General features: G+C 40.2%; 1 protein-coding gene across 7 annotated transcripts in view; it reads right to left on the bottom strand.

Annotated features, from left to right (window-relative positions):
- LOC131231432 (uncharacterized) overlaps positions 1 to 23,466 on the bottom strand; it is a 34,902-nt gene extending 11,436 nt beyond the window's left edge. The window contains exons 1-16 of one of the 7 annotated variants that reach the window (XM_058227616.1): positions 23,188 to 23,466; positions 22,050 to 22,104; positions 21,829 to 21,920; positions 21,683 to 21,738; positions 21,491 to 21,566; positions 20,978 to 21,044; positions 19,803 to 19,869; positions 16,729 to 16,795; positions 14,243 to 14,326; positions 14,075 to 14,116; positions 11,560 to 11,715; positions 10,597 to 10,674; positions 6,724 to 6,792; positions 6,538 to 6,603; positions 6,300 to 6,428; positions 4,105 to 4,161 (exon numbers count right to left, since the gene is read on the bottom strand). In XM_058227616.1, coding sequence (XP_058083599.1) covers positions 4,105 to 4,161; positions 6,300 to 6,428; positions 6,538 to 6,603; positions 6,724 to 6,792; positions 10,597 to 10,674; positions 11,560 to 11,715; positions 14,075 to 14,116; positions 14,243 to 14,326; positions 16,729 to 16,795; positions 19,803 to 19,869; positions 20,978 to 21,044; positions 21,491 to 21,566; positions 21,683 to 21,738; positions 21,829 to 21,920; positions 22,050 to 22,104; positions 23,188 to 23,388 — 1,362 coding nt within the window. In that variant the 5' untranslated portion in view covers positions 23,389 to 23,466. Of the gene's footprint in view, positions 1 to 4,104; positions 4,162 to 6,299; positions 6,429 to 6,537; positions 6,604 to 6,723; positions 6,793 to 10,596; positions 10,675 to 11,559; positions 11,716 to 14,074; positions 14,117 to 14,242; positions 14,327 to 16,728; positions 16,796 to 19,802; positions 19,870 to 20,977; positions 21,045 to 21,490; positions 21,574 to 21,682; positions 21,739 to 21,828; positions 21,923 to 22,049; positions 22,105 to 23,187 lie in introns of those variants that run through there. The other 6 variants (XM_058227612.1, XM_058227610.1, XM_058227611.1 and 3 more) reach the window with 6 other exon arrangements.
- Positions 23,467 to 23,841: the final 375 nt, after the last annotated feature.

Genomic DNA, 23,841 nt, shown 5'->3' with positions numbered 1-23,841 from the left:
CCACACACATGCGCCACGTGCCGTCTTTCTTTGGCGTCAACAATGCAGCACGGCACACGGGCTCATAGTCTCTTGGATGAAACCCTTTGCGAAGCTCATCAACTTGCTTCTTCAACTCGGCATGCGCCTGCAGGGTTCATCCCGTAGTGAGGAAGGTTCGGTAGAGTAGACCTTGGGACAAGATCAATGGCATCGTATGTCCCTCATAGGTGGCAACTCATTTGGTAAGTCTTCGGAAATACATCACCGTATTCCTTCAGGACCGAGGTCACCTCACGGGGCAACTCTGATGGAACCTCATGTGTAATTTCTCTAGCCACAAGGGCATACACCATAGAATCCTCCTTAGCCTCTTTTTCAAATTCTCTTGCGCTGATTATATGTAAAGACTTAGGTTTGGATTTCCCCATTTCTCTAGGCTCACTTACCTTCTCATCCTTCTTCTTCCCTAGTGTATTCTCAGGTGGCATGGGATTAAGTTTGATCTTTTTACCATGATACATAAAAGTACACGCATTCGAACGGTCAAAGATCGTGACATCATTATCGAATAGCCACGGTCTACCTAGGATAACATGTCCCACATCCATAGGTAAAACATCACACCACAGGGACTCTTTGTATGACCCAAACTCGATGGGGACTAGACATTGCTGGGTGACAGGTAGGGATGTCTTGTCAACCCAAGAAACTTTATACGGGTCTGGATGAGGTGTGGATTTCAGTTTTAAGCGATCTAAGGTGCTAGTGGAAATCACATTCTGACAACTTCCACTGTCCACTATCACCTTACAATTCTTTTCACCACACTTGGCAATAGTGTAGAAGATAGTGCTTCGACGCCAGTCAGCACTACTTCTAGACTGAGCTAACACACGCCTGACTACTGCAAGCGTTGCTTCTCCATCCACTTCTTCATCAGTAAATCCTCCTTCAGGGTGATACTCTTCAACTTCATCATGACCCTGGTCATCTCCACCCTCGTGGGACTCGCCTATAACTAAGGCTCTCCCACGGCTCTTCGTAGGACACTGATTAGACATGTGGCCAAGGTTGCCACACTCATAGCACCTCACTTGGCTCATGTTACTAGGACCGGCACCAAGAACCCCTTTGCCCTTGTCCTCCCTAGGCCTAAGCGGAATGGTCGCCTGTGCCCTAGGTTGATTACCAATATTAGGTCTAGTTCCTTGGGAACTAGATCTAGCATTGGAGTCTCAGGACTCAAAACGACGAAAGACAGGAGCCTTCAGATACTGCTCTAACTCCTGCACGACTTGATATGCTTCATCTAAGTCTGTTAAGAGCCGAGTAATAAGCTCACGCTGAAGATCCGCACAAAGGCCCGTCTTAAAACGCGAGAGCGTTACTAGAGGGTCTTCTCGGATATCACATCGCATCACATACTCTTCAAATTTAGCGATGTAGTCAGCGGCAGGCATTGACCCTTGGCGTAAGGATTGCCATTGGTCAAGTAGCTTCTGACGGTATGAGAGAGGAAGGTACTTCTCCTTCAACTTCTCTTTCATCTCATACCAATGTGTGATAGGGGCTCTACCAACTCTCTCTATCCTACGCTCGGTGTTGGTCCAGAAGAGCTTGGCTTGACCCACAAGCTTCATCTTAGCAAACCGCATTTGACGGTTTTCTGACATGCCATACCACTCAAAGTAGTGGTCCATGTCAGCAACCCAGTCAAGGAATGCCTTGGGATCCAAGCGTCCATCAAAACTCGGGACCTCAACTCTCACACTCTTCATCGCACGCTCATCTGGATCATAACGGTCTTGATGACCACATATGCCTCGTGCCTCTTGCACCACACCACGACCGTTACCACGATCTCTATCCTCACTACCACCACGTGTGGCAGCACGTTCTTCAATGATCCCTTCCACTTGGGAGTGCGCATCTTTCCCTACAGCGGGGTTTTCCTTTTGGGACGCCTCTAGTTGCTCCACCTTAGTCATGGTAGTGGTAATTTGGTTCTCAAGGCGGGCAAATTCACGCCTTTGACCCGCTTCTAGGGCGGTTATCTTTTGTATCAATTGAGCAAGTTGCTCAGATAACTGCTCATTATTCATGGTAGGTTGAAGTCCGAAACCTCTACCTCTTCTCGTGGGCATACAATGAAGACTTGAACCAAACTCTACCTAACTAGACTACTAGGAGTTATGACTGTCAAGATGAATGCGATGAATGCAAAACTACTATGAACTGACACAATTAAGTTGAAACAGGAAACAACTCAAATCTGAAAATTTTCCAGATTAGGAACTTTCTAAAATTGGAAAGTTTCTAAAATTGAAAACTTTCTAAACCTGGAACTTTCCTAAGTTAAACCTAAAAATCAAAACCCTAATTTGATAACTCGATCTAGACAAAAACCATGCAAGCCTAGGCTTTGATACCAAATTTGACGCAGGACAGCCCTAATTATGATGCATGCTCATGGAGATAATTAAACAGCGGAAATAAAAGGAATAAATGATCTAAAATTCTAACAGTAATCATCATAACTGAGAAAATCATAAAGGAAACATGCAATGGAGCGGGCCATCACTACAACCATGGAGTATGGAATTCAATTACTACGTAGGTTGGATCCGGCGAGGGATGAGACCTCCCGATCTTGCATGGTCACACCCATCGATCAATGAAGATCACTAGTTCGAAGAACCAAGAAGTTTCTCGGATTAGGGATTTGAGAATTTGGGGATTTAGGGTTTAGATCGGTTCTCAAGATTTTGATCGAAGAAGAATTAGCCAAAACTGAAAAATAGAAGGAAGAAAGTTATTACCTTGAGGAAGTTAGAGGGGCACAAGAAGAAATTAGAAGAAGAAGATCAAGGGGAGAGAAGAAGCACCATTAGAGAGAAGAGAGGAAGGAGGCAACCAAAGGGTTTGCTTTTCATTAATCAATAGTTGAAATTCGTGTTTAGGGCTTTACCCCACTTAAATAAGCAAAGAAAGACATAAAATTATTAAAATACCCCTAGGATAAGCAAATAAAGATATAAGATTACTAAAAGACCCCTAACTAAGTCAAAAAACGTGCAAATAACATAGTATGGGAAAGTTTGGGCGCTCGGTCTTCTTTCTCCAATCTTCCTTCACATGTGTCTTCCCTAAGTGGGGTCTTCTATATGTCCAATCACATGTGAAAGGTCTTCAGCTCCTCAATATTCGCCTATCCACAAGGACGGCACTTGTGGTTGGCGCTTTCTTCGTTGGTACACCTTGAATGCACCCGTGTCCGCATCATTATATAAACCAGGAATGGACTACAGAGGTAACCTCCTTTTGTTGATTCTCAAATCATTAAATCAAAGTTCTCAAGCCAAAGCAGCTAATGTTCTTTTTCTTTTTCTTTTTCTTTTTTTCTTGTTTGAAGAGTAACACAGTAATTGGAAAATCAAGGAAGAGGGAACCTGAATGAGTAGCCAATACAAAGGGACAGCTGGCTTATAACCGACTTAGCCAGCTACATCATTAGCCCCTGTATATAAGCCTGGATAAACCAAATTCTGTTGTACACAATAGCAAGTTTCCATGAGACATGGCTCTCACTGGACACCCACATCATAACACTTTTGAAGTCGCCCTCAACAATGACCGGACCGAGAATTTAGAGCTAAAAATATCCAAACTTTGCAAAGGGCTCTAGCTTCTACAGCTTGCACTATGTCATCACTAAGGGCCCGAAAACAGATAATGTTTTTCACAAAATGGCATCTAGTATTAAACACACTGAAAATAGTGGAAATTATGGTTTTTTTTTTTTAATTTTAATGATTGGTTTTGTGGGTTTGTGTTTAATCTACTCAATAATGCAAATGGAGTTCACGTTGAATTCTTCAAAGATGACTTCCCAATGGCCTCCTAATCACATTGTGGAAACTGTTTCTCTCCAGCACATCATTTCCAATCTATCATGTCAGAACAGTATATATGATTTTGCTGACTACAAATAGTCAAAGACATGCAATCTGGAAGTTGTCATGCATGATTTATTTCTCAGTTGCTGATAAAATTCAAAAGAGATATATAAGTTCAAACTTCAAAGAGAAAGTACAAGCCCTAAAGAGCACTGATTAAGATTACCTCTCGAAAAAGAACACGAATTTGTTTCATATCTTTCTCATCCAAATCAAGAAAGACCTGTGAAGTTGAGACAAGTATGAGAAGAAACTTACAGACTAGTCACCCTTAATGAACACTTCCCACCCCCAATTAAATGGAAATACAAGCTAAGAGACAAGCAAAGCATAATCGATGTACATATGTGAATATTTCGTAATATAATGATTTCAAACTCAGCAAGCCTAAACTTGTAAGATCTTTCGTGAGAATTTGTTATTTTTGTTGATAACATTTCTTCTTTTTTCTGAAAAACAAAATTGATTTTATTAGAGAAGAAACTAGAAGACTGATCCACACAACCCAAAAGTTGTACATTGATGATGAGGAATCATCTCTAGAAAAAATGAGGATCCTCCCCCCAAGACGCGTCTATTTGCTCCCTACTATATGCTTGAAAGACTCTAAGGCTCTTCAGCAGTTCATTACCCTACCACTGGTTCTTGAAAACGTTGCCTTCTACATCTCTCCTCTACTACAAAACATCATGCTGTTGCATTTATCAACCAAAGCTCATAAGCCAGGTACACATGGCATTCAAAAACAGTTTTGTAATGGGCCAAAACAGCTGTTATGTAATGTTAACGGTAGGAATTGTTACGCGATATGGGACTGCAATGCCCATTTTGAAGAAAAAAAAGGCAGTAACAGCCGTAATGACTGATATGGGGTTGTAACAGGCTAATACAAGACTGCTGAATTTTCTTCCTTAATTTTTTTTTTTTCTTAAAGGCCATTACTTCCTATATCATAACAGCCATAAGACTGGCCATTACAGCCACAGAGATGCACCTTTTTCTCCATCAGAGCCTGTGCAACATTCGGAGGACAAAAAAATCATCAATTCTTCATGGCATCACCCATTCTATCCCAAACAGAGAGAAACTCTGACCCCAGAGAACTCATAATGCAAGAATTATCAACTGATTCCTTGTTCTGAAGGCAAAGATTACATTAGGGATGGCCATATTTGTGCTTGTCAATTGATTGACAGTAAGTACTTAGTCCCTCCCAACAAGCCATTTGAATGTCATCACCATCATAGGGCCTAGGCCATAGGTAGCTCTTCCATATATGTATTGTCGGGGTGATTGGCTGCTGTTGGAGTCGCCCGAATCATTGGATAGAACTACTGGTGAAATCCCCTCCCCTATCGAAAGTCCAGCTCCAGTTCTCTCATGAGTCTAAAAAATTCCACAATCTCTCTATCGCTAAGATCCCTTCCAAAAACCAGTGTTGACACCACCTGATAACCTGTAAAGTCATAGACTTCACTTGAGATGTCATGACATCTTTCTCAGGAATCACCTGCTAAAGCCTGGAAAATGTTTGGAACAAAGCTTCATTGTTGCACCACAATTTTCCCAAACTGGGTGCATAGTCCATCTCCAATTTTCCCCACGATAGCCTTTGGGAATTCCTTCTCAATCCAGAACACTTCTAGCCACAAACCTGAAGCATGCATAGTCCCATATTTGCATGTTATCACTTGCTTCCACATGTTGCCTCTCTCCAAAACCTCCAGAGCTGTTCCTCTAACAACATTGTGTCATATGCTTCCACCCATCTTTTTTGGTTTGTAAGCTTTCCACGTGGGAGACTATGCTCCCCTTTGCTCCTTGCCACAGGATCTCCCTTTGAAGCCTTTCTAACCTTCAGTTGACAATCATTGGAATATAACTCCATAGGCAACACACCCTTCTAATTTAAGTTTATTTCATTCTTTGTAGGATAATATCAATACAAAAGATGGAGTCAATCTTCAGAAGCATGAGATTAGATAGTGTTATGAGCCTCTTCACGAAGATGGGGGACCTCCAAAATGCCACCCAGGGAGCCCCAATATATATATATATATAGAAAACAAAAAAGCAAAAAACATCAACGAGTAACTCTTAGCTCAAGACATTTTAGATGGCTCTTAAGAATGAAACTTTTGCTAGAATAATTTGTTGAAGCATCATCGATGGTTAACATTAACTGACAAAAATGTTCACATTCAATTAGGGGTTGACCCGAGATCTTGAACTGATCGGTTGGGCTTCTTCAACATTTTGATTTTGATCAGTCTGGCTCCAGCCAATTGGCAACCCCACATTCAACTATATTTCCATGTGGAGACTGGGGACACTAAGCACACCATGATTACCGGACATTACCTGCTGTCTGCGCTTTACAGGAAGCTCAGAAAGAACATCTTTCTTAAGTCTGCGAATCATCACAGTTGCTTTCATCAAATTGTGCAGCTCCTCATGGTTGCTAGCACCTTGGTAAATGCCAAAGACACCCTACATATAATATCAAGACTAATAGGCAGTTCATCTCTAAATATGATAGCAAGTAAAACTAGGTAAGATAAGGAGGTTTTAAGATGAGAAAGTGTGAAGAAACACATACACCCTTGCAATATCGGTTTCCATACTCGTGAACATTTTTGTATACATCAGGATACAAGGCTTCCAACTGGAGATTTTGTACAAATTAATATAGAATTTTAAGGAGATAAATAAATGTATATATCACCAAATGAACAATGAAAATACCAAACTAAATGTCAATTTTACAAAAACAATAGAAAGTCACCTGTTTGAATATCTCAATTGGTCGTGATAAAGCAGGAGTCCCAGTCAGCAGAATAACATATTGAGCTTTCTAAAATTTTAACACATCATCAGATTATTAGAAGTGATCAGATGCAGAGGTGCAAAAATATTAAAATAAATAGATGAAATAGGAAAGAGCAGTCGTGGTCTATCTTTTTCTGTGACTCAGTATCATTAGTGACCAGAGAATTTTTCCCTTTTCAGTTGATGTGAAACAGACGATGACGGCAGAAAGATGGGTGACGGCGGCAGCCAGGAGGCCAGCAGGCATGGTGTGCCGTAAAGGCCGTTACGTAAAGGTAACGGTGGCAACCATTACACGTTACGGGGTCGTAATGGCCATAACAGCCGTTATGGAAAAAAATGACCCATAATTGCTGTTAACGGCACGTTACATCCCCTGTAAAGGCTATAATAGCCCCGTAATGGTCTATTACGGGACATATATAGGTTTTTCATACTTTTTAATCAACATTACGAGGCAGATACAGGTTTTTCGAGGGGGGTTTTCAATAAATAAAAATAAAATAAAAGAGAGAGACCGTAACAGCCGTTACGGGGCCGTAACAGCCGTTATGCCCCGTATCGTAAAGGTAACGATGGTGGCCGTTACGGCCACCGTTACCGTTACGGAACACCTTGCCAACAGGCTGCTGTATGGCATGTCTCAAAGAAAGTTATTGCTTCCCTGTTTTATAAGGATGACTTTGGTGGAAGATTTTCCAATTGTTTGTGAAGTACTCAATTCTCAATGCGAGGACATTACTCGCAGAAAATCTTAAACATCACATCTCTAGCTTGGAAATGGATGGCTATAAAAAAAAGAACGGGATCTTACTCAAAGAACAACCATCCAACTGGGGTGAATTTGCATGGTAGCCAATGAAATGATGGGACATTATGGGCAGCCCAGATCTGTCAATAGGACTATACTAGTGTCCTGATGGAGTCGATAACTCGATACCACTACTATTGTGGCGGTAGCAATACCATGTGATCATTTACACAGGTGCACACGCACAAGACGTGCGTGCAAATGCGCGCACGCACAAGCTAGTTACTTTCCAGAAGAATTATATGATATGTGACCAAAGTCATTCAGGAACAAGATAAAGGAGAAGGGAGAAAGGGAGAACAAGAGAAAGGAGAAGTGAATGGGAGAGAATCGTGAGAAAGAGAAAGGAGAGAAAGTTTAGGGCAAAAGGACCATTGTGTTAGCCACAAATGATTAAAACTACTTATATATTGAGGAACAAAAACATATGGTACTCCACAGGATTACAATTGCACGCGCGTGCGGGCATGCACTATCAACCATGCCCAGCTTGGAACACATGCACAACAAATGATGATGACCAATCCCCTTGGTTAAAAAGTCTACAAGTTGATCATCACGCTTCTTATATGACACGCAAATATCCTTCGATACCACCCTTTTGCAAAGAAAATGGCAACAAATCTCAATATGCTTGGTGCATTGACGATCAACTAGATTAGAGGAGATGGGAATCTTGGCGAGATTATCACAATAAAGCATCATAGGTGAAGAAACAGCAAGACCTAACTCAGCCAACTTGTTCAACCAAAGAAGTTCACATACACCATGAGCCATAGCCCAAAACTAGAACGGGTGACAAAAAATTATTTTTTTCACATGACTAGAGTACCACCTACTAAAGTGCGATAACCAAAAGTAGAATCGCGATCAAAAGGGGAGCCGACCTAATCGACATCCATATAAGCCTCAGCATGAAGATGACGATTCTTGGAATAGAAAACTCCCTGAAAGCAAGCCTTTGAGGAACTTCAGGATGCAATAAACAACATCTAAGTGATTGTGCATGGCACTTGCATAAACTGACTTACTGCGCTAACTACATAGGCAATGTAAGGACGAGTAATGGTCAAATCGATGAGTTTGCCGACAAATCATAGATACAAGCCGACATCAGCCAAAGGGTCACACTGTCAAGCTATAGGCAGTGATTATACTCAATGGGAATATCAATAGACCAAGCACCAGGGAGCCCCTATCATGGAGGAGGTCAAGAGTGAACTTCCTTTGGGAGATCACAATACCACGCCTGGACCTTGCAACTTCAATTCCAAAAATTATGGAGAGATCCAAGATCCTTAATATTGAACTCTATGCCAAGTGACTTTAAAGATTAGATTGTAGGCAAGATAATGGCTTGTTACAATCATATCATCCACATATACAACGACAACGAAAAGGCCCACGACACGCTCAAAGAAAAGGGTTTGATCAGAATAGCTCTGACACCAAGTAGAAAGTGGAGAAATTGATGGGAAGAGAAGGAAGAAAGAGAGAAAGGAGAAAAGGTGGCAACAAGCATTGTACGACAACATTCCTTCACAAACATCATCATATGTCTCTCAATCTCAACAGAGTAAGATGATTTTTGTGTTCAGAGGTGGCAACTGATCAGCCACATCAAATCAATGTGGAAAAGTTCCATAAAAATTCCTCAGAAAAATAATATACATAAAAACCGAATCGGACCCATTTTTTGAGGTTTTTTTATTTCAAGCAAAACACCACCAAATACTTACAAAAAAATCCCAAATAAAAATCACCTTAATTCTTCTAAAATCATTCTCTTCTGGATCCCGTACTTCCTTCTTCATGGGGCCATCTGCCTGTACACTGTTGACGTCACGCGTAGGCCTGATGACGTCAACAGTGAGCCCCACCAAAGAAACCTCCAATCAATGCAGGAACATACTCTCTGATGCCAAGTAGAAAGGGACAAAGGAGAAAGAAGGACGGGGGAAGAGTGAGAAAGAGAAAGGAGAAGAGGAAGTTAGGGAAAAAGGAGTAAAACACTGTTGTGTTAGCCCCAAATGACTAACACTACTCATACCATAAAGAACAAAAGCATATGATATTCCTTGGGATTACAATTGCACACATGCACACGTGCGCACACACTATCTACAGTTTTCAGTTCTGACAAGAGAGGTCTATATTTGGATACTCTATAGTCCTAGATCACTGGTCTATTAAGCTGCACCTTGGAAGGACTGTAACCAAAAATCTTTTCAACAGAACAATCGTAGCCTTTCAATTTGAGGCTTACATATAGGTGGTTAAGAGGCTAAGAGCATTAGTCCAAATTTAACTGAAATCAGTCCCAATGTTGATGGCTAGGATCTTCAAATATGGGAGACTTTAGGAGCATGATCATCCGCAATGAGATAGCACGGATCAATCCTCTGGATTAACAAAGCAGGATGCCTACTTCTCAGAATTGAAAATGTGTGTGCTTTGCAAAGATAGGGATTTGCAGGACAGTGAGGTGAGAGGAAAGAGAGATTGCAAATCTCACGAATCACTTTGGGAGTAAATGTATGCGATCACTCAGGTCGCATATCCTATAGTTCCTCCAACTCTCAGATGGTCATGTTCATGGGGAGGCCAATGGTAATTCCACTAAATAGCTACTTGCAGGGTCTAAATGTCTTCACTAGGATTTTGTGGATATTTTCCATTCATTGTCATCGTCATATCCTTGCCCCAGCTACTTGGGATCAGATTCTCGTGGTTGCATGGCAAAAAATTAGCGACCAGTTGTCTACCTGGCATCAACCCTCCTCTACCCAGGCTAGGGACTGATTGGCACATCATTACCATGCGGAGATCATCAATCTTTAGTAATATTTCCATTAGCAGCACATATTTGGTGATTATCTCCTCATTTCTTTTGTCTCTTTCACTGAAGTGTCACTCTATTGCTCGATGCTAATAATGTATGTATAAACAAGTAACAGCATGTGTATGCATTTGTCTGTGTGTATTTGTGCATCCAATAATTAAAAAAGTAGGAAGAACCTTTAGAACTGGAAGGGAAGCAGTTGTCCTCTTTGCTTGAGGATTCTTCAAGAAGTGTGACTCATCTGCAATCACAATCTGAATAAAGGTACAGTTACTCAAGAAGTGTGTCTACCCAAACAAAATGTCGAAATTAACAGGTATTCATAGCACGGGCATAACTTTTCACTCGAGTAGTATGTTTACATGAGAGCCTCTATGGGAACAAAACAAGGCTCTAAATTACTTTTGCTATGTGCTTAGGTGCCCTTTGATAAAACTTATTTCAGTACTTATCACTTATTTTCAGCACTTATACAATTCACATCATTTGGAAAATCCATATTATTAATAGCTTAAACTAATTTTCATTAATATGAGTCTTTCTCTCAGCTCCCCTACCTTCACTAAATGCTGAAGGCTGAATTCTGAAAGGGGTGGTGCATTAAATTTTCTTTTCACTATTGACTAAAATATCCCTAACATTATTTCAAATTACAATCCAGCACTTTTAACTTAATTTTCAGAGCTTATTTTCAGTTTAACAAAGAGCACCTTAGTTCGTAATTTGAGCTTGCTTTGGACTTGCAGTTTCATGTTGTACCATATCTGTTGGAAAGGTCGTCATCATCATAATCAAACCCTCATCCCAACTACCTCGGGTCCACTTCTGTTAGAAGGGCACTTCCATAATTTTGTAATAGGGCAGGATTAGTGTTTGATTAGTGGAATACATATGGTTTATCAGATCTGTTATTCACAATTTTTGGAATCTTGATTATAAAGATATTCAACTTTTAGCTTTCTCCCTTGAGAAAGCATACATTGGAGCACATCAAGTTACTATTCTGCCCATCCATACCATTGAATTCCAAGTGAAGGCTAGCATAAACACTATTATGTGAGGAAAAATGTGAAAATATGGACAGCCATAAGCTTACAGTAACAGTGTACAGTGTACTACAATTTTGGCATTGCAAATACCTTGAAATCTGAAGCCAAAAGCACATGTTGTAATTTAGGTACAACATCATAAGATAAAATGTTGAATTCGCCATCGAGATTAATAGAATCCTTAGCATTTGAGTATACTATTCTGAATCCTCCCCTGTTTGACCCTCCCCCCTGGGATAAAACCACCTGCAGGGATAATAGACGATTCACTCCCTGAAAAATCTAAAAACAATCTTGATGCTTGCTTGTAGAAATAGAGGCATTCCTTACTCTTCAGTGAAGTGGACAATTACTCAAACGAGGGGGGGGAAAAGTTATATACATGTGTGCATATACATGCACACATGGGTGGGGAATCAACAGAAAGTCGCGACTTATTCAAGATGAAAGAATATATATATATGCACTTGCTTATTCATGTTTGCATGTACGGTGGGGTGTCAACAAAAAGCATGATGAGTAGGAGATTTGCTAATCCAAATTCTTAGCTGCACAAATCATGAGGGGACAGGAATGGATTTTGGTTAGCGAGCAGGGAAATGACAGTTTCAAAATGTTAGTAAATGTAAATGCTTGGGGGCACAGAAGCAGAGGTGTGGCAGGGTGCGCCAGTGAGAGACCTTCAGCAGGTTCTCGCAGCTAGGTTTCAAATATGCATGGAAAGAGGTGGCCAAACACCCTTTGATTGGTTCACATGGGCAGAGGAACCTACACATCCATGGCATCTTTTTTCTACGTGGGTTGACTGACTACAGGACCAATCAAAAGGTGTGACAGCGTCACTCTAATCATGCATCTGGAATTAGCATACTTATAGGGAGTAGAATCATGCATCTGGAATTAGCATACTTATAGGGAGTAGAATGTGCCGATACTCTTTGCACATAGCTTCGCAAAAGAAGCACTAATGATGCTACAACATATAGAAAATATTGGCATCAATTGTGACTTTGTACGAGTATTAACTCCAAATCCCTGCTATAGATGTCTCTTGTACAGATAATATAGATTACATACTCTCTCATTTTAATAAAAAGGGGTTTTTGCAGATTCCCACATCAATAATAGAGTATTTGCAAATACCAACATAAAAATATATGGTTTGCAAATAACCACATTGTTAATTCACTGTTATTGCAAATATTCACGTTCAGCTAATTTTTTTCGTAACTTCCGTTGGCAACTATTAGAAAAATGGTGAAAATGCCCGTATGGAACATACCACAAAAGTCTCCTCCATGGGAAGAACATAAACCCTTCAATTCTCCTCCACAAAGAAAATACCACAAATTTTCTTTTTCTTTTTTTAGTTGCAGAGAAGGAAAGAGGTTTAGTATAGTGGTAGTTTTGTCATTTTTCAAAATATCTGCCAATAAAGTTAGCATCCGTTAGAAAAAACTTTTAAAAAAAACTAAAAACTAAAAATTTTAATAAATAAATAAATAAATAAAAAGCAAGTAATTGCAATAATCACGAATTAACAATATTGTTTATTTGCAAACGTATTATTTTTTTGTGGATATTTGCAAATATGCTATCATATAGATATAGGGTGGTTGTTTGCAAAAACCACTAATAAAAAAGAATATGTTTCAGCAAATAATGGAATGATTTTCTTAAGAAAGCTAAGAAGCATATCACAAGAGGTATTTGATTAAGAAACATTGAATGCCAATATTTTAACTACAAGATCAATGCATTGATATCCCTACAAGAGTCAAGACCTAAGAACCTAAAGAAGTCATAGCCCCAACACTGTATTTCCTTGCGTAGTCTCTATCCCAATCTCCCTATGGTCCCAAAGTTCAATGAGGGGGCACTATTTTGAGCAATCAAAAAACAAGAAGAATACTTGAATTAAATCATTTAAACTATGCACTCCAACAATACATTGGAGTTGCCATAAACCAAAAAACAAAAACAAAAAAGAGGTATGCTGATGATGTTGGGTGTCACAATATGCAGAAGCTTTTCAGAGAAACAAAAGAAACCCAAAATCATTCCATGAAAATGCATGAGACAGGATAGAAAAGAACAGCTTTCACAAAAATAAGTCATAAACAACAGAAGAATAAGTGTATATTTTGTCCCCTTTTTGAGAAGTGCGCCAATCCAGGTGAATGCCAATCCCATGCTCACCTTCAACCATTAAAGCAGTGCATCTCTGCTCATCATGCACGCAATTAAAAAAAAAAACAGAATTTCAAAACATAAAAAGTGAACAAATTGAATCCAAGCAGGGATCAATAATCAAATGAAGGACTGGTAACATGACAGAACTCACAGCAAATACTCTTGGCCATATATGCACATTCATCTCCCAACGTAGGGCGAGAATTATCAAGTCTCATACAAAAATATAGCATGGCAATGGCAAAAAACGATATTTGAAAACAACTGTGGCTGCCAAGACTAAAGAGACAATTAAAGATTAATTGAGGCAGCCTATGGGCACGTGTGTTTCTGTAATGAGAGAGAGAGAGAGAGAGAGAGAGAGAGAGAGAGAGAGAGAGAGATCTTGGAAAAAAGGCTAAAGAGAACATGCCAGTATATCAGTTGAAGAAAGATTCAGCCATTGTTGAATCATCTGCAAAATGTAGAAACGCATTTACAAATAGCACTTCATGTCACTGGAAGGAGGAAATTTCAGTATGAAAAGTCAGTAGAAAATAGAAATGGATGTTTAACAAGGAATCATCGATGAGGAACTCACAGAAGCCCAATGTAAGCGCAAGGAAGATGGGGTGAGAACAAGAACGGGCCAAGACTGACGAACACATGCAGCAACAGCAATTGCCTGCAGGAATGAAAAAGATTATCATAGCCACTGCACAAGAAACACTGTTCAGATAATTACTAGTTGGGTTGAGTTACATGACACTCACCAATTGTGGTTCCTTAGGACAGATTAGATGCTAAATGTTTAAATGTGAATTTTCTACATGATTTTGTTTCCTTGTTTTACCTTTTTCTTTCTTTTTTTTCCCTTTTTTCCCTTCTTTTTTTTTTTTTTTTTGATAAATAAGATTACCTTTTAAAAGGCAATGAGATTTTATTCAAAAAGACCTGAAGGCAAGACCACAGCCGGGCAAAAGCCCATCACTCAACAAAACAAGACACCCCTCAAGACGCCAGAGCTAAGCAGCCCACTCGGACACCGCTAGCTCCACTCTTCTAACAACCTCTGAAACCGCCCTGCAAAATTTTTGTAACACTGGTTTGTTTTTTTTTTTTTTTGAAAGGCAACGAAGATTCATTAAAAAACAGTCACCCAAATTGACCAAAAACCAGCCAGTCTCCACTTCTTAGGGGAACCTCCCTGACCTCCCTTGCACTAAGCAAGGACCAACAAGACACTGAAAAACGCAAAAGAGTCCCAAACTGATCCAGCAAACAGGCAGTGGATGAATAAGTGGTTGACTGATTCAGCTCCTTGTAAGCAAAAGCTGCAAGTTGATGGGGACATCGTGCGCACACGCTGCCCCCCCTACGCACGTACGCAAGGAAAAGGAGGGCCTCACCGTTGATCTGGCTCGATGATGACATCCAGGGAGGACCTCCTAATTAGAAGATGGAGTTTTGGTTCAAGAGAGTGGGCCTGATAGTCAAGTAAAACCCATCATGGGATCTCATGATCGTGACCCACTAGTCGGATTAAGTTCATATTTTAGGTTTTGCTTATTTATATTATTTAGAACATCACGAACGCTTTAGATTTCTTTGATTAGTTTTTATTTTGGTTTACTTCATCGCCAAGTAATAAGTTGCGCACAAGGCACGAGTTTTGGAGTATAGGGTTTTCTTATAAATAGGCACCCCTTGTAGTTTTTTTGATTCATTGAAGTTGAATAAAAAATTCTTGCATGTTCTTTCTGCTCTCTAAGTTTCTGAGTGGAAAAAATTCAAGTGGGTGCGAAGCCCTCCCTTTTCGAAGGGCTATCTACCGTGGTGCGAAGCCACGTCTATCCCAATCCGCCCCCATCTCATATCATCTATATTTCTCCCATTCTATGATCATCCTTGCATCAAATCCGTCCGTTTTGCAGCTGTTCATCTCCCTACAACCAATTTTCAGAATCTGGCCCTACAGGAGGGTCGAAACTTCGACGGAGCACTGCGCCCCAACCACACGTCGAATCGCCATGAAATTTGGGGGTTTGTAGTCCCCCCCTGGCCAACCAAAGCCTAGAAGGCTGTTTTGGGATTCGAGCCCCCAGCGCACGTGCGGTCAGCCTCCTGCGCACATGCGACAGGTCCAGGCCGCAGTCCACACGCGGAAGCTATCGTTTGGTTCAGGTTTTCTTCCTATTTTTCCCTTTTACACTAGTTTTTCATAACCCTAACCCTAGATTGCATTATCCCTAACTTATTTGCTCCTTTTCTTACCCTAGGGTTCCTTGAATTGAAATTGGGGAATTCCTCGGGTTAGGGACCGATTGTTGTGCATGTGTGGCTGAATTCTATTTCCCTTTGAGCATTGTTTGGTCTATAATTTTATTGATTCAGTCCTAACCTGTGTAGGCCTGGACCCGTGCAGATTCCCCTTTACTTGAATGTTTGAGCTTTTGTGTGGGATGTGGAATTATTATGTGATTGTTCTGAATTAGTATGATCTAAGCCTAAAATCTTGCATATTATATTTAAATTTCATATCCTGCATCACAAGCATTTATAATAATCATCTACCACTACCTTAGATTGTTGATAGTGAGCACTTGAGTCCTTCCCACCAACCATGCAAAAGCCACAAACTTGGAAGGAGCTCCATAATGCCTAATGAAGGCAGTGTGGCTACACTGCACTTCCCCAGGGTAATGTAATAGTAAACCATTGAAAGACCAGACCATAGCTTCAAGGAATGTCATAGGAACTTTATACTTGCTTGTAAGTTCTGATAAGAAAACAAAATGAAGAGATTTTAAATCCAGACTCTTTTCGGTATTTAGGGTTCTCTTCTAGCTTTTCTCCCCTATAAACAGGTTCTGATAATGTTATTTGTACATCATGCAAATACCATAAACTTTCAGCTCTTGCAAACCTAGAAGACCTTACCAAGTTATAAATTATTATTGACAATGAGATATTAGAACCTTAGATTTAGAAGTGAATGTGTGCTTATGATATGTTTCAAAAGTTAAAAGGAAATTATCTATGGGATAGAAAAGATGACGAATAAGTCTGAGACTACAAAATGGATGCCTGTAAAGTCTTCCCAAGACCCATCTCATCTGCTAAGAGAGCCCTTCCTCCATGCTGCAACACAAACCTGAAACAATAAACAAATAATTAAACATTAGACTGTACAATAGAAGAAAGCAAGGAAAGAAAAATAAAAATAAGAACTGAATGGAAAGATGATACCAAAATAAATTGATAAATAACACTTTACAAAGCAGAATAACTGAAACTATCAACCTGATTAGGGGTGGCAACAGGCTAGGCAGACCCAGGCTTGGACCTTTTAGCTAGGCCCATGGGCTAGGCTTGGGCTTCACATTTTAGACCCAATTAACTTTTGGGACAGGCTGTTAGAGTTTATAAAACACAGTGGAAAATTAATAAATTAATAAATAATCAAAGGTTCATGTTAATCAATTAAGCCATACAAATCACCATTTAGATATCATCAAGTTTCTGAAGATAACTAAAATGAGAGATTTCAGAGATGCCTTTTGATCATTGCGTTCAAAAACCGTTTAAATGTCAACAACATACCTTCAAAATAGAAGGTTTTCTCCCAGATATATCTTAGATGAGGAGAAGACGAAAGCTAACATGCAAAACCCTAAAGCAAGGTTAGGGCAACACACAAACAATGGACCCAGCAGGTGTGGACAAGTGGATGTAGGGAAGGAGAGAGGGCTCTCTCTCTCTCTCTCTCTCTCTCTCTCTCTCTCTCTCTCTCTCTGTGCACACGCACGTGTGGTGTGCCTTAGAGGCTAGGCTATGGGCATCCAAGGCTCTCTCTTTCTATGTACTCTCGCTCTAGAATGGGATCTTATTTAAAAGGAGTTCAGGACTTTTGGGAGAGACTATATAGTGCTCCACCACCCTACAAATTTTGATATGCCCCACTACATTTGAAGTCTGCAACCTACCTAACCATATACCCAAATCGACTCTACCCCTCCAATGAACATGGCCATCTACCCTCAATCCAATTCCCATGCAAAACAAGTAATGGATCATAAAATCTCAACCATCGGGATTACCATCGAGCATAATTAAAATATTTTAATGGTTAAAACAAAAGATTAATGGTTGAGAACACTCGTAATTCATTTAAAGCCTTTCGAGTATCGCCATTAATAAATAATCGCTTGATGATGATCTTGTTTACCAGATTTTTGGCATAAGATTAGTCTCTAGGAGACTAGTGGATCCCTTATTAGATCATATGGACCTCTATATATTGTAATGCATGAACCCAGAAACCCCAAATCACATAGGTTCCACTTCACACAAGCCACCCGTCTCACACGGGCCGCCCACCCCGAGTGTGCCCCTGCATCACACAGGCCACCCCAATCGAGCCCGGTGTGAAAATGCCCATGCATTAGAGATCAATCAACAAATTAAATTAGATAATCAAAATCACAAATCACACCAAAACCATCAAATATCTCAAGAATCCAACATGAAACTATGAATAGTCTAGGCCACAATCAAGAAACTACGACATGCATGATCATTAAATACTAGATATTAGGATTTAATGATGTAAGAACACCCAACTAGCATAGGAATAAGTCTATTTCAAAAGAGAATGACTATTACTACCTAGGGTTTGCTTGATTAGAATGTAAGTTAACCTAGGGTTTGAGGAAATTTGGAGAAAATGTAGAATTAAGGTTTAGACAGTTTAATTGGCTAAGGGATTTAGGGGTATACGTGTTACTTGAGGGGAATTAGGGATTTAAGTGGTTGGAGGTTTGGAGTTTTAGGTTAATTAGGGAAATTGGGATTGTAGAATTTGGGGATTTTGGAATTGGGGTTTTTAGAAATTGGGAATCTAGGGGTTTATGGTAGGGTTAGGGATGGGAAATCAAGGGGTTTTAATGGGGGAAGCAAGGGAAAATAAAGGGATTGAGGGGTTGTTCGTATGGTCGGCCTGGGGGCTCGCACGTGTTGTCGTACGGTCACACGTGTGGGTCGTTGGATAGAGTTTTGGGGTCCTCAATGGTTGGGTTCAGTTGGGGTTGAAGTTGGATAATGAAAAGTTGAAGAAAAAGATAATTTGGATGGTTTTGGATGAGAAGGGAAAAGATAAAGTTTTATGAAAATATATCTTTTGGATAGAAACGAAGAGAAAAGAAAGATGATAGATGGGAAGCCCCGCACCTTCGTTGAATGGGGAATGGAATCACACCACACCCAAGCTCCAAATCACATGGAGTTTTCTCTAATCACGAAAAGAAGAGGAAACACAAAGGTCTTTTTTTTTTCAAAATAATGGCATTAGGGCTCCCCCCTCCCTCTTTTTTTTTTTTAAAGTCTAAGAAATAGACTTTTACAAAAAAAAAAAAAAACCCCTCTCAAGAAAGAATTCTCATAAAAACAACTATATCTCAAGTAAAACATAAAATAGTCCAAAAATAATAAAATAAATGATAAAAACTACTCGAAACAAATAAATCTAAACTATCCTAAACAATTTATGGCCAATGGGGTGGTTCACAATCAAGATGGGCTACGATCAAGAGTGGTTGAAAGGCCCATTGTGCGCAATCTAACCGTCTGATCGATGCGTGCTCTTAATCCAACGGTCCAAACACCTCAAGAATGCAACTCACTTGCATCTTCCTAGTGTAGGGTCTTCAAAGATGCATTAAATGCATGTGGGGTCTTCAAAACGGTCCACTCGGGCCCAGGTAGTGGTCATCCATCCAGAGGGAAACTGGTGATGATATCCACCTCCTCTGGTAGACCCTAAATGGTGCTCTGATGTCCTCATCACCCAATTAATTGAGATAAGGCTTAGATGACGATGATGATCCATTTCTTCATGCATGTGTTGCCCACCTGGTAAACGGATGGATTAGGAACAGTCATTGTGGTAACCAACAAATAGGAACTTGATCAATTGTTGGGTTGAACTAGGTAAGGCACAAACCCAACCAACATTTTCAAACTTGGGCCTTGGACCTTATAGTGTCAAACAAGCCCAGGCCTGGCCCAACCCAAACATAGCACGTTGCCACCCTAAACCTGATATTCTTGTACCTAGAAACACATTATATCTGAAGCATCTAGCAATGTTATCAAATACATACCTGACTCCATCTCTTTGAAATGATAGGAGCTTTGATTCAATAAATCTTGGCATCCTATCATATAAATCTAGTGAAAAGGTTTGTCAGTTAGTACCCAACTATGGCGATAATTATTCCAAATACACATATCTATATGGAACATTAAAAAGGATGGCATATGAACATAGTTGATTATCTTAATTTACAAATGTACCTAGTTTTTTTTATGAGAGAGAAGTAACCTTTAGGGATTACAATTCATGCAACCACATAGGCAAAGAACCATAATTGGATAGTATTGGGAATACAAGCATAATAGCACAAATAAGACCAAGAACTACACCAATTAGGAGTGAGTTGTTTCGAGTTGAAGGCTCTAATAGGGCAAGGGGATGACCCAAAGGGATGATGGTGAGGTAGTAAGAAAAGACTCAATGATCTATTGTTTAACTGACAATATTGTCCTTGATAGAATGAAATGGCAGAACAAGGTTTTTATAGGTAGCCCCAATTAGTTAGGATAAAGCTTAGATGATGATGATGCATTTATAGATAATAATAGGAACATAGCAGTTAAGAAGACTACATAAATGGATGCAGCTGCATGGCTTACTGCTAGTTTGCAAGGAGGTCGAGATTTAGAAAATTATTGGAAGACGCTTAGGAGCTCATACCAGTTTGGAAGTGGGTTCAATTATGTAACGGGACGAGCTTTGCAAGGATGAAAGTAGAAACTAGAAACGGAGGAATTGTCTTCTTGATCATGCCTTAGGGTAGAAGTAGCTAAGCTTGAATTGGAGTTAGAGGACACGAAGGAATGTGCAATAACAATCATCGGGGGACAACTTATGCTCTAAAGATATTTAATTGTGGGGTAGAAGGATTTCCAAGGATAAAGTCCAAGCAACACAAAGCCACCAGAAGTTGAGATAAAAGACCATGATGTGGTCTTTTATCCGCAGCTGCAGAATACTGCCTTTATGTTGAGTTTGGGTGTTTGACAACATAAAGGAATGTTTTATGTTGAAAATTGTGGCCCATCCAATAGTTCTTATCAAGTTCATAAAACATCAAACTCCCAAACTCAACATAAAGACAGTATTCTGCAGCTATATGGCAATCTTATGCATGATTGTCACGCATTCGCTACACAACCTAAAATAATCAAGTATATGGGCATGCAATAAAAGATTTACCTCGAAGATCTGGAACAAAGGAAGCAGCAGTGAGAGCAGATTTTACCAAAGGATCTAACTTCTGTACCTGTGAGAAACATGCCAACTCAGGGCAAGCTAGAACAGGAAGTACTTAAAGTTTCAGATGGTGGCTAAAAATGAACTCCAACGCATAACAGATCATTAGTCCTTGGCCAACTCAGACTAGAGAAATTGCTCTTAAAGAAGAATGCCACAAGTACAGATTTTTGAATCATTGTGGTAAATGGAAACACATGACTGAAAAACAGACATGCTCATAAGATGGCAGTTTCATTCTGGTAAGAGTAAAAAATTTCAACACCAAATAAAGCATGCCAAGCAAGATAAAAGAATACAAGAAAAATAACACTTTGAAGTCCAAACAGTTGTGCCCCCACCCAGTGGATAAATCTTCTTTTTAGAAAAATCCAAGGGAGGAATACCCAATGTATTACCAAGTCTTTTCCAATTTTTCCATCTTTTATAAGTACCAAGCCCTTATTGAGTTATTACCTCAACATTCACACCAACAATCTCATCGAAAACTTTTTCCGCTGATTGCAAAGAAGAAGCAGGGAACATCCATAATCTGCAAGCTTCAGCAGAAACTCATCAAAGTCTGTGACAGTGAGCAGTCAGTGGGTGCCTACATATCCGAAGCTGATAAATGAAAGTTCAAAAGTTTCACATAAAGAGCTCGAACACCTTTCTTTCGCATGCCAACTAGCTTTGGGGATCTTGTGGAATGCCCCTACCAGTATCTGCAGAGATAGAAGCATAAGTATCTGAGTAATAGAAATTAACCAATAGGTCCAGAAGAATACAATTCTACAAGTGAAAAGCAGCAGTACTTGATGGTAAGTAAACTTTGCAGCAATGTTTCCACTTGCATGGAGAAAAAGCCTGATGGAGAGCTTTGGAAGGTCATTTACATTACTGCTCTCTTCGATACGTAAAACAACATAGCATGGTCAGTGCCAAAATCAGACAAAGTAAAGAATCAAGAACTGGAAAAGTACAGAAAAAATAAATGTTAGGCAGTGTCAAGTATACGTAGAGAAAAATTGTTTACCAGATTCTCTCCGTGCATCTGAGTTGGGTTGCACACAATGAGGCGTAGCTTCCACCTAGTTCAGGAAATAGGGATCGGAACGTAAGCTTAATTGACAAATGACAACTTACAAAGTCCAACCTGGAAACTTTGAATACTTGGGATACAAAAGCCAGCAGAAATGCACTTATTCCCTAAACATGATTTTAAAAGCATGAGCTTTGCTAAGCATGCATGCATGTACAAGTCAGCTAATGCACAACCACCACACATGCCAGGAAAAAAAAAAAGATGTTAGTGCCAAAAGATAAAGGTGGCTCATTCAGTAGGTGTGCCCTGATATTAGAAATAAGTTGACAGGTGAGAAAACTTCAGTTGATTTTTCACCACCATACATTATTTAAGTTAATTTTGAGCCACCTAACTAGTGAACTGACCTGATTCTTAGAGTAGGGAAACTAAATAGCGTTACCTTCTAATGGATGGCTTGGATATTGCACCCGTCTAACACGGTCACATATGTGGTGGTGTGTGCATTAGCAGACTTCTAAGCACGTGTGGGCTTAAAGTTCTAAAAACATCATAAAACGAAGAGATAATGACCAAATGATACATTAAGGTGTGTTTGGTTGCATCAAATATCATGATATTTGGTGCAACCAAACGCGCCCTTGCGCAATACTTATAATAGGAAATGCGTACATGCACATGTGTGTGGAATTGACCCCAGAATTTAGATTAAGGAAAGCCAGGCAGTGAAAGTAAGAGCACGACTTCAGAGCACAAGGTGAGGAAAGCCAGGCACTGAAAGTGAAAGCATGACTTCATTGCACAAGGTGCGCACCAAAGCTGGGTGTGCACATCATCTCCACCATCCAAAGATGGTTGGTGCATTTTGAAATGAGTTTTAAGATTCACGCCCATCCTATCATCATTGGATGGTGGGAGATGAGTGAGCACTGCTCACACCATACACTCCGCGTACTGAAAGTTCTACATAAAAATAACAAATGAGAAGGATGGAAATTTCAGAACCGCTAGCGACATTGTACACGATTCGAGTAATGCTTTAAGTCACAAATATCAACAAATTCTCTGCGGAGTTTGAAACCTAGGAATGAAATTAGGAGAAGAGGCCTTGAAAAGAGCTATTCTTTACCTTACTGAAGCGTGTTTCTAGGGCAGTTTTGACGGGAAAGCGATCGAGATTCGTGAAAGGGGGATTCTTGGCTGGAATTGGAGGAGGGGAGCTGACGGAGGCGGAAGAAGAAGAGGATTTCCGCTCTGAGATCTTTCTAAGAGCGTCTTTCTCAAGAGAATCGAGATCTTCCGCGCTCAAATCCCAGTTGTCGAATTCCATCCCTCTCTCACTCTCTCGCCGGGAAGAGAGAGTGCTGGGGTTTTTAACTTTTGAAAGGTTTTGCGGGGATTGGAAGAGGGAAAGGAGGGAAAGTGATGAGTCACGCACGTGGTCACGTGCGAGTTGCAGCAATGATATGCGGGTCGCATGGTGAGTCACCGGTTTGTAGTGGACGCGGATTGGTTACTACTCCGCCTGTCCCAGGCTCCGAACAGACTGGATCTGAGGAACCCACAGTGATGTATTTGTATATCCAAACCGTCCATCCATTTTTTTTTTGTATCATTTTATGGGTAATTTTAAAAAGGGTTTTTAACTTTTGAAAGGTTTTGCGGGGATTGGAAGAGGGAAAGGAGGGAAAGTGATGAGTCACGCACGTGGTCACGTGCGAGTTGCAGCAATGATATGCGGGTCGCATGGTGAGTCACCGGTTTGTGGTGGACGCGGATTGGT

This window comes from Magnolia sinica, chromosome 17 (genome assembly GCF_029962835.1).
Source record: "Magnolia sinica isolate HGM2019 chromosome 17, MsV1, whole genome shotgun sequence".
NCBI lineage: Eukaryota > Viridiplantae > Streptophyta > Magnoliopsida > Magnoliales > Magnoliaceae > Magnolia > Magnolia sinica.
Note: the sequence above shows the minus strand (reverse complement) of the source record. Positions and strands in the feature narration are given on the sequence as shown.